Raw genomic sequence first — 12,073 nt, 5'->3', positions numbered from 1 at the left:
ACTGTTAGTAGCAAGAGAGCACAAAGAATGAGTGACAACATATTAGCCTAGCGTTACCATATGGTAACGTAAGAAACAATGTATTATATCCACAACAATGTTACGGATTGTAAACTTGTGCTTGATGTACGCGAATACTCAATCAACAATAAGTAAAATACCACAACAAACATTACAATCACGCTAATCAAAGTAACAAAAAAAATGATCTTACTTCTTGTTGCTCTCAAAAATTGCTGCTGAGAAAGCAACATCTAAATCGCGCAGCTGCTCTTGCCCAACTGGTATAATAAAATTGTGATTTCATAGTGTAATAAGAAAGAACCAATCATGTACCTTGGATTCACAAAGAAAAATTCCAGTTTTATTAATTAAGGACGGGTATGAAGCAAGTTATATTACTTTCTGCACTGCGTTACCATATGGCAACGCTAGGTTAAAATGGGTTAAGGCCGGTTGAGTGGAAGAGAAGGCCTTGTGGCCTTAACTCAGCCACCGAAAATAAAACATTATTATTATTATTATTATTATTATTATTATTATTATTATTATGGACTAGGCTAGTAGTTCCCAAAGCGTGGTTCACGATCCAGTGAGGTGTCGGTTAAAGAGCTGAGGAGAAGTGGCAATATGATTTACAAAATGAAATTAAAAAAAAACGCCTTGTTAACATATATCTATATTGTATAAATGTAAATTACTTACTTACTTACTGGTTTCTAAGGAACCCGGAAGTTCATTGCCGCCCTCACATAAGCCCGCCATCGGTCCCTATCCTGAACAAGATTAATTCAGTCTCTATCATTATATCCCACTTCCCTCAAATCATTTTAATATTATCTCCCCATCTATGTCTCGGCCTTCTCAAAGGTCTTGCTCCTCCAGCCTCCCAACTAACACTCTATATGCATTCTGGATTTGCCCATACGTCCTACATGCCCTGCCCATCTCAAACGTCTGGATTTAATGTTCCTAATTATGTCAGGTGAAGAATACAATGCGTGCAGTTCTGTGTTTTGTAGGTCTCTCCATTCTCCTGTAACTTCATCCCTCTTAGCCCCAAATATTTTCCTAAGCACCTTATTCTCAATCACCCTTAACCTATGTTCCTCTCTGAAAGTGAGAGTCCAAGTTTCACAACCATAAAGAACAACCGGCAATATAACTATGTAAATTACGTTGAAAATAAAAAAATAAAAGCAGTTACAGTAGTTGCAAAGTAAAAAATAATTAATAGTGTTTCTTTTTAAGAAAATAACTTCTCTAATCTGGTCTCTGTATTAGACACATAAAATAATATAATTTTCAAGTTCTGGGAGATTTTGCGTCTTTGTTTTGATGGCAATGACACACAAGAAACTTACTTTGCATAAATACGAGCATGTAAATACTATCAAAAATTAATGTAACAGATTCTTTTGCAAGCTCGAGGTATTCTTGCATACTTCTGATCAAAAACTTGTCTACGCTTTGCGAAAAAAGTTTCAACAATCCATCAGTAGGCATCTATTTCAACGAGACATTCCTAAATATCTTTTGGAATTTCAGTCAGGTGAACGAAACTGTGTGAAAACGGATTCAGTGTCCCTCTGTGACGTAATTGTTTCAAATTACACTAAAAAATGTGTGGTTTAAAATTGTGTTAATTTCATTGCACGTCCGCTAAAGAAACAAATTCAGTATTGTACGATATGACCTAAATTTTCCACGTGCTCTTTATATATTGGAATGAATAAAATACGTTTTTTGTAAAGTTAAATCTAACAGTAATTAAAATAATAAATAATAAATTTAGCCTGCTAGATCCCGTAAGGGCAAGGGCCTCCTGATTGACAGGGCTTGGCTCAGTAGACTTCACTCGTTAGGTGAGCCGATCCTAAGGAGTGTTCCATGTACACAAACACTATATGCACTTGTAAGATTCGCACCACACTACACACTGAGGACGGTGGCTTCTAGATTTCTCCACAGCTGTCTGTCTCTTGTACTCCTCGTCCAATGTGGTCCTGCCTTCTTCTTGAAGAAATCGGCCCATCTAGTTGTCTGGCGTCCCACTCTTCTGCCGATCCTGGGATCCCACAATGTCAGTCTGTGCGTCCATCGTCTGTGGTCCATCCTTACCACGTGCCCTCCCCATTTCCACTTCAGGCTTTCGGCGGTGTTTAGGACGTCTTTCATGCCGGTACGGCTGCGTAGCTCCTCGTTCCTTACTTTGTTCCTCAGAGAAAGTTGCAGGATTTTTCTTTCCATTAAATTTCCTTAAAAATTCGACTTTATAGCTGGCTGTTAATATATTAACATCTTCGCCTTCCAAACTACTATATAAAGTGATTAAGTGTTCGCAAAATATATCACCAAGAACGGCTAGTCACTGAAGGCAGAGAGAATTGGAAAATAGCTGTGCATATTCCTATCTCATCTTGCAGGTACCGGTAGATTATAAGTTGGGAGGTATCATTGAGTAAACTTGTCATAGTTTCCGATTTTACAGGGATTTGTATTTTTCGAATGAGGTGGGGTACCGTTACGGTAGTGTGAGGTCGCAAATAAAGATCCAACCCAAACTTGGATAGTGACTTCAAAAATTTTGGGAACCAATGGACTAGGATATGAGCCACTCCTCAAGGGAAATAGAAATTTAATATATTATTGTCATTATTATTATTATTATTATTATTATTATTATTATTATTATTATTATTATTATCTAGCTTATTTGTATTATTATTAATGTAATCATGACATAAGAATCAAATAATTCTCTTACAGTGTATTTATCTTCTGGTAACTACAACGTGATAGCAGCCGACTATGGTGATTTTGTGCCAGACGGCTGTTATGTACAAGCTATCATAAACTTGCCGGTTCTTGCTAATTGTACAGCCCAATTAATCGACTTCTTAGTAAAGAAGATGAATGTTCCTTTACAAGACATTCACGTTATTGGATTCAGCCTGGGCGCTCAAGTTGCAGGTCAAACAAGAAATTTCATCACAGTCGGAAAACTCAAAAGAATTACAGGTAAGATAAACAGTACAGTATTACAACTCATTTATGAATGTAATCCTCGGTCAGCGAGCAGATATGATGTTTGTCGTCAAAATCAAAGTTTTTAAGATTCATTCACCTCTTTCATTCCCTTCCCTTCCCTATTCGTTCCCAATCAGGTTCATTATTATGACGTTATGTTAACAAAGCAACATTTTCCTTTCTTTACATATCCGTACCCTATGACGTTGTGTTGTCATTGTAATATCTCCCTTACCTTACTAAACTTTACCTTATGGCGTTCTGTTCTCAATGTAGCATCTCCCTTCCCTTATTTATCCATACCGTTAATCGTTCTGTTTGCTATTGTTAATCTCCCTTCTCTTTCCTACCTGTATGACGTTAAGTTCTCACGGTAGCATCTCCCTTCTCTTATTTATCCGTACCGTATAACGTTGTGTTCTCTATTGTTCATTTCCCTTTCATTTCCTACCTGTATTGTATGACGTTATGTTCTCACGGCAGCATCTCCCTTCCCTTATTTATCCGTACCGTATAACATTAGGTTTGTGTTCTCTATTGTTCATTTCCCTTCTCTTTCCTACCTGTATTGTATGACGTTATGTTCTCACGGCAGCACCTCCCTTCCCTTATTTATCCGTACCGTATAACGTTGTGTTCTCTATAGTTCATCTCCCTTCTCTTTCTTACCTGTATTGTATGACGTTATGTTCTCACGGCAGCATCTCCCTTCCCTTATTTATCCGTACCGTATAACGTTGTGTTCTCTATAGTTCATCTCCCTTCTCTTTCCTACCTGGATTGTATGACGTTATGCTCTCACGGCAGCATCTCCCTTCCCTTATTTATCCGTACCGTATAACGTTGTGTTCTCTATAGTTCATCTCCCTTCTCTTTCTTACCTGTATTGTATGACGTTATGTTCTCACGGCAGCATCTCCCTTCCCTTATTTATCCGTACCGTATAACGTTGTGATCTCTATAGTTATTCTCCCTTCTCTTTCCTACCTGTATCGTATGACGTTATGTTCTCACGGCAGCATCTCCTTTCCCTTATTTATCCGTACCGTTAATCGTTGTGTTCTCTATTGTTCATCTCCCTTTCCTTTCCTACCTGTATCGTATGACGTTATGTTCTCACAGCAGCATCTCCCGTCCCTTATTTATCCTTACCGTTAATCGTTGTGTTCTCTATTGTTCATCTCCCTTTCCTTTCCTACCTGTATCGTATGACTTTATGTACTCACGGCAGCATCTCCCGTCCCTTATTTATCCTTACCGTTAATCATTGTGTTCTCTATTGTTCATCTCCCTTTCCTTTCCTACCTCTATCGTATGACGTTATGTTCTCACGGCAGCATTTCCCTTCCCTTATTTATCCGTACCGTATAACGTTGTGATCTCTATAGTTATTCTCCCTTCTCTTTCCTACCTGTATTGTATGACGTTATGTTCTCACGGCAGCATCTCCCTTCCCTTATTTATCCGTACCGTTAATCGTTGTGTTCTCCATTGTTCATTTCCCTTCTCTTTCCTACCTGTATTATATGAAGTTATGTTCTCACGGTAGCATCTCCCTTCCCTTATTTATCCGTACCGTTAATCGTTGTGTTCTCTATTCTTCATCTCCCTCTCCTTTCCTACCTGTATCGTATGACGTTATGTTCTCAAGGCAGCATCTCCCTTCCCTTATTTATCCGTACCGTTAATCGTTGTGTTCTCTATTGTTCATTTCCCTTCTCTTTCCTACCTGTATCGTATGACGTTATGTTCTCACGGCAGCATCTCCCTTCCCTTATTTATCCGTACCGTATAACATTATGTTTGTGTTCTCTATTGTTCATCTCCCTTTCCTTTCCTACCTGTATCGTATGACGTTATGTTCTCACGGCAGCATCTCCCTTCCCTTATTTATCCGTACCGTTAATCGTTGTGTTCTCTATTGTTCATTTCCCTTCTCTTTCCTACCTGTATCGTATGACGTTATGTTCTCACGGCAGCATCTCCCTTCCCTTATTTATCCGTACCGTATAACATTATGTTTGTGTTCTCTATTGTTCATCTCCCTTTCCTTTCCTACCTGTATCGTATGACGTTATGTTCTCACGGTAGCATCTCCCTTCGCTTATTTATCCGTACCGTTAATCGTTGTTTTCTCATTGTATCATTTTCCTTTCATTACCTATCCGTACTGTATGACGTTATGTTCTCGCTGGAGCATCTCTTTTCCCTTATCTATCCGTAGCGCATGACGCTATGCTCTCTTCGTATCATCTCCCATTCCTTACCTATTCGTACCCTATGACGTTGTGTTCCAACTGTAGCATCGCTCTTCACTTACCTATCCGTACCTACAGACGTTTTGTTCTCATTGTACCATCTCCCTTTCATTATCTATTGGTAATGTATGACGTTGAGTTCTTTTTGTTGCTCAGTATTCAATGTATATTCAAGGAAAGTTGCAACAGTTCCTTATCACTTTATTTTTCATATGCAATATACATTAAATTTAATATTCTGTTCTGCTAATTTGGAAGAGAGTAATGTTCAATTGACAAATTTCCTTGAAACTACCAGATTTACTTCTTTATACTGTATGTCTTCTAAGTTCAATGAGTTTTTCGTCGATTAATTAAAAATTTAACAAAGTAACTTAAAACAGCGTATTATTTAATTTTGTTTCATAATATATAATAGTTAAATAATCACCAACAGGAAGATATTTATGTTCTATTCTTATTCCGCATAAATTCAAAGCATCCAAATCATACTTGTTATCAGAATGTAGATGTTCATATTTCTGTATGAAGGCCTTCTAAGAAAAAGGGTAAAATTAAATGTACATCCCCTTCATCCAAAATACAAGATGGGTTTCATATTATTTCTATGTTAGAGAAGAACGTTGATACAGTGTATCTCTAAAGACCTTATCTATTTCACTGAAGAAAGGCAGTGATCGAAAAATCAATGTTATTGTGAAAAATCAATTGCTGCATTCAGCCGGATCAGTGCTAATTCAGCTATTCATTTTTGCTAATTCAGCTATTCATTTTTGCTGAGTTATAGCAGTTGTGATTGGTAGAACGACCAGACTCCATAATGACCGTTCTGTTTACAAAAAAAAAAAACACACCGTTGTTCCGTCTGGCCCGGAATATAACACACTATTGGTTGTTTCCTAACCACTCCACTTTCGCTGGCTTGAAGTAAATTTAAAGCGAAAGAAATTTTGCTACGAAAAATGGCGGCTGGTATTTCAGCGCTTTCGGTCAGCAAGACGCTCAATGCAGTCGCTATTTCAGTGCTATCTCAGCGCTGTCCTGGCTGAATACACCCAATGTTACTGTGAAGTTTTACAATCATTCTACGTCTCTTCTACATGAACGCAATTTATGTCAAAGCACACACTCCATCTTTCAGTAGTGGAACGAAATGTAGACCGTAACATGTCAACAATAATAAGGTCTGCTGCTTCTCTGATACTATTTCGTAAAGCAGATAGACCAGACGTCTCAAGGCCAACGTATAAAAGTTGTTACAGAGAGCAAGTGTTGATAGTGTAATCAGCTGAAGAGATAAGCGCAATACCCGAAGATAGTCGATCGTTGATTCATGTTACAAGCATGAGCGACCTAAGTTATAACTAGACTTCGTTGAATTGCCACACGCAGCATGCTATCAGGCTGCCGATGTACGGTAGTATAGAGGAGGTGGGCGACCGCCCGGTCTCGTAGTATAAGCAGTTCATGTTAATAGTTGTGACCGGTCCAAATAGATAGAGCAGCTACAGCTAATGTATACCTAAGTAAGCACTTGTTTTTGCATTACTGTGGTTGGAATAGTCAAAGCTTAACATTTGTCTAGTGCAGACAAGAATTCAATCAAACATACTACAATGAGAGTGTTGCTGTTCCAAACAATTGCTCCTGGAATATCCTTACCCCCGCAACCAGTCTTGACCCTTGGAAAACGTGGTTGTATGCTGTTAATTATTATGCAAAATATTACCGCAAAATAATGAAGGTAAATGATGCATTGGATAGCACAGACAGTTCCGCTGTTGTGGCTGTAAAATCATTGCCTTCTGAACAGCTATTGGAAGATATTCTGTTCATTGATTCTAATTTTAAAATCGTGTCCAAAAGCATCACACTGTTAGAATCGTTTAATCTCCCAGAAGCCCTTAATATAGTGTATAAAATATCACAAACTGTTATCCAAAATAATAATTCACTAATTTGAGAAAAAATAAAATGTAAGTTGAGAAACATTATTTCTAAAAATTATCCTATTCACAACTTCGTATTATAAATGATGTACTATGAGGTCACGATAAAACGTCTGAAGTTGGTGTACTGAAAAGTTCTTCAAATATGCACATATTACATTGTGTGTTGTTGAACGTACATTTTCCCAATATAAAAACTGTTTTAGTGACCATCGGAGGAGGTTCACTATGCAGTCGCTCAAATTATACGTAACTCTTAACTTCAATGTACATATTCAAGGATGATGTGAGTATATTACACTACATTTTAAGAGTTAATATATCTCACTACAAAATAATTGCGTATTTACATGTTTAGACGTTTCCTGCTTCAATGATCACCCATTATATTTCTTGAATGCAGGATACAGGTTTTATTGTAACCGCAGTATACTGCTCAGTGTTTACATCAGAGGCATACTCCATCCGTTGCACGTCCGTTTCTCATACAGTCTACATCGCGTGCGTAGTAAACCTTGCGATTCTCGTGGCAATTCCTCGAAGTCTAGTTATAACTGTCGCGGGAGAAATTCCACAAAGTTGCACTTTTGAATTGTACTGTCACAATAATAAATAGTTTGCAGTAATAATAATAATAATAATAATAATAATAAATTTGTTTTCTAATTATATATTAACGAGTAAAAAAGGAGACATCTGAAGAATGAAGAACCATACATGTTACGTAATTTTTAAGAACAAGGAACTGACCAGTCTACTTCATTATCTCCTGGCCTAGTTGCCTCATAAGTGGTGCCTTGTTGGTATCAGTTGTGTGGTTCAGACCTGTCTTCGGACAGTTGAATAACAACAACAATACTTCATTTCTAATAAAAGTTTTTGGTATCTCTGTTTTTTTTAGTTCATGCTACATATAATAACATTCAATTAAATAATAATAATAATAATAATAATAATAATAATAATAATAATAAATAATAATAATAATAAAATTACAATTAAACTTGTTGGTTATTAAGGTACGTATTCCTACGATACGTCAATGACAATTCCTTTAACATGTTTCTTAATTGTGATTACATGCAACCATAGTTTAATGAACATTGACATCATTTAGATTTAATGTGTGTACTTTATTTTACTTGCTATATGTTTCCATTGAATTTTGGTAATAACTTAATTTTAACCTTGTTGTTTCTACGTATTCAGTAAATGGCGCTTGGCTCACTATGGTTCTGAACCCTTCAAATAACTTAAATTATATTATATTATATTATATTATATTATATTATATTATATTATATTATATTATATTATATTATATTATATTATATTATATTATATTATATTATATTATATTATATTATATTATATTATATTATATTATATTATATTATATTATATTATATTATATTATATTATATTATTATATCAGAAATTACTGTAATAACATTATAGTATTATGTCCATCTAGAGAAACTACACTTTCCAATGGTGAATTAATAATTAATTATACAAATCTGTTAATTTAGCTTCCGATATTACTTCATACAAACACAGAAACATTCTCTGTAGGCTATCTTTCATAGCTTTCGATTTTTGTTGTCCAAGGCCCCTTATAGACGAAGTCATTTGTTTTTTATTTCATTTTACGGCCTTAGATGGCAGTTATTTTAATTTTAAAACTCATTTATCTCATTAAATATCAGTCCTATCAAAATTTTTCAAAGAATGAACCTTATCGGAAATGATTTTTAAAGAAACGCTTGTTATGTCACATTTTTCATGAAAATCAATAATACGCGAGATATTTCGATTTATTTAATTCAGTTCCCCTTATAACCCCCCTTTTAAATAATGTATTTTGAATGCCATATAGCCCAAAATCTAAGTTACAACGAACTTAATTTATATTCCAATTTTCATCGAAATCCGTTCAGCCATTATCGCGTGAAAAGGTAACAAACATACAGACAGACATACAAAACAAAAATTAAAAAAAAGCGATTTTCGGTTTCAGGGTGGTTAATTATATATGTTAGGACCAATTATTTTTAAAAAAAAAAAAAACAAAATGAACAGAAACATTTCGGCTACAGATTTATTATTAGTATAGATTTTAAAACAATAAAACTAAATATCAAATATTTAAGAGAGTAGGCCTAACATATAAAATTTGAATTCTAAATGTACTCCGAAAAATTATACTCTTTGAATTTACCAATTTCTTATCGTAGCTTGAACAACTATTTGGTAAGTAAATGCATGTTTTTCCATACTTTCTATTTAGGTTTTGAACCGGCAGGTCCCTTGTTCCTTCAGTATGGAAATAAAAGATATATACTGAGCAAAGATGATGCAGAGTTCGTTGACATTGTGCATACAAACGCTGGTTTGTTAGGACAGCTGGACGCCTTGGGACACGTGGACTTCTACATGAACGGAGGACCCTTGCAGCCAGATTGCCAACTGACTGGTAATGTTAATATATGAAGAGACAACATTCAATTTATGTTAGACATACAGTAGCCTATATAAGGTAATCCAGATCACCCGTAACAGTAATTTATTTCGGAAACTAGTACATTAAAATTTTCGAGACAGAAATATTTGTAACTAAACATCTTATGAACATTCACTTGAGCTTGATTTCATCAATCAGCTCTAACAGGAAGTAGGAACAGTGGCGTATCACTTTAAATTTCAAATGGGAGTCGGGGTCAAATAGGGTACCATTTGACAGAGCTCTTCAAAACAAACAACTTTCATTTGAAACGTTTTTATTAATTCCTAATCTTTCAATGAGAAAACATACAAAAACGCAATGCCATCAATATTGAGAAATGAAGAGTCCACTGCAAGAATGATGGATGTCACTTTCTTGTCGAAAATGAACCAAGACTGTCAATGCATAGCTTAAGACATATAGAATGTACATAGAGAGTTATATGGCATTAACACTGATAGTCATTGTCCAGTAATGATCGGAAAATCACAGTTAAGCTTTGAGCGCTAAGCATTTCAAATTTTCAATCGCTTCTCCTGCTAAATGTATTAAAAATGACATCCATCATTCTTGCAGTGGACTCTTCAAATGTTACAAGAAGAAAATTATATTATAAATATTTCCCCTTCCATTCATTCATTCATTCATTCATTCATTCATTCATTCATTCACTTTCATTCATTCAATTTCATTTATTCATTTCATTCATTCATTTCATTCAATTACATTCATTCATATCATTCAATTACATTCATTCATTTCATTCAATTTCATTCATTCATTTCATTCAATTTCATTTATTCATTTCATTTATTCATTTCATTCAATTTCATTCATTCATTTCATTCAATTTCATTCAATTTCATTCAATTTCATTCATCCATTTCATTCATTCATTTCATTCATCCATTTCATTCATCCATTTCATTCAATTTCATTCATCCATTTCATTCAATTTCATTTATTCATTTCATTCAATCTCATTTATTCATTTCATTCATTAATTCATTTCATTCATTAATTCATTTCATTCAATTTCATTCATTCAATTTCATTCATTCAATTTCATTCATTCAATTTCATTCATTCATTTCAATCATTCATTCATTCATTTCATTCATTCATATCATTCATTTCATTCATTCATATCATTCATTCAATTTCATTCATTCATTTCAATCATTCATTCATTCATTTCATTCATTCATTCATTTCATTCATTCATTCATTTCATTCATTCCATTCATTTCATTTCATTCATTCATTCATTTCATTCATTCATTCATTTCATTTCATTCATTCATTCATTCATTTCATTCATTCATTTCATTCATTCATTCATTCATTCATTCATTCATTCATTCATTCATTTCATTCATTCATTCATTTCATTCATTCATTCAATTTCATTCATTTCATTCAATTTCATTTATTCATTTCATTCATTCATTCATTTCATTCAATTTCATTTATTCATTTCATTCATTCATTTCATCCAATTTCATTCATTCATTTCATTCAATTTCATTCATTCATTCATTTCATTCAATTTCATTCATTCATTCATTTCATTCAATTTCATTCATTCATTTCATTCAATTTCAGTCATTCATTTCATTCAATTTCAGTCATTCATTTCATTCAATTTAATTCATTCATTTCATTCAATTTAATTCATTCATTTCATTCAATTTAATTCATTGATTTCATTCAATTTCATTCATTAATTTCATTCATTCATTCAATCATTCATTCATTCATTTCATTCAATTTCATTCATTCATTTCATTCAATTTCATTCTTTCATTTCATTCAATTTCATTCATTCATTTCATTCAATTTCATTCATTCATTTCATTCAATTTCATTCATTCATTTCATTCAATTTCATTCATTCATTTCATTCAATTTGATTCATTCATTTCATTCAATTTCATTCATTCATTTCATTCAATTTCATTTATTCATTTCATTCATTCAATTTCATTAATTCCATTTCATTAAATTTCATTTATTCATTTCATTCATTCCATTTCATTAAATTTCATTTATTCATTTCATTCATTCATTTCATTCAATTTCATTCATTCATTTCATTCATTTCATTCATTAATTTCATTCATTAATTTCATTCATTCATTTCATTCAATTTCATTCATTCATTTCATTCAATTTCATTCATTCATTTCATTCAATTTCATTCATTCATTTCATTCATTCAATTTCATTCATTCATTTCATTCATTCAATTTCATTAATTCAATTTCATTAATTCATTTCATTCAATTTCATTCATTCATTTCATTCATTCAATTTCATTAATTCATTTC

General features: G+C 33.6%; 1 protein-coding gene across 1 annotated transcript in view; it reads left to right on the top strand.

Annotated features, from left to right (window-relative positions):
* LOC138700554 (pancreatic triacylglycerol lipase-like) overlaps positions 1-12,073 on the top strand; it is a 50,009-nt gene that overhangs the window by 21,021 nt on the left and 16,915 nt on the right. Inside the window, exons 5-6 of the mRNA XM_069827139.1 lie at positions 2,770-3,021; positions 9,528-9,713. Coding sequence (XP_069683240.1) covers positions 2,770-3,021; positions 9,528-9,713 — 438 coding nt within the window. The remainder of the gene's footprint in view (positions 1-2,769; positions 3,022-9,527; positions 9,714-12,073) is intronic.

The sequence above is a fragment of the Periplaneta americana genome, chromosome 5 (genome assembly GCF_040183065.1).
Source record: "Periplaneta americana isolate PAMFEO1 chromosome 5, P.americana_PAMFEO1_priV1, whole genome shotgun sequence".
Classification (NCBI taxonomy): domain Eukaryota; kingdom Metazoa; phylum Arthropoda; class Insecta; order Blattodea; family Blattidae; genus Periplaneta; species Periplaneta americana.
This window is presented reverse-complemented; position numbering and strand designations above follow the sequence as displayed.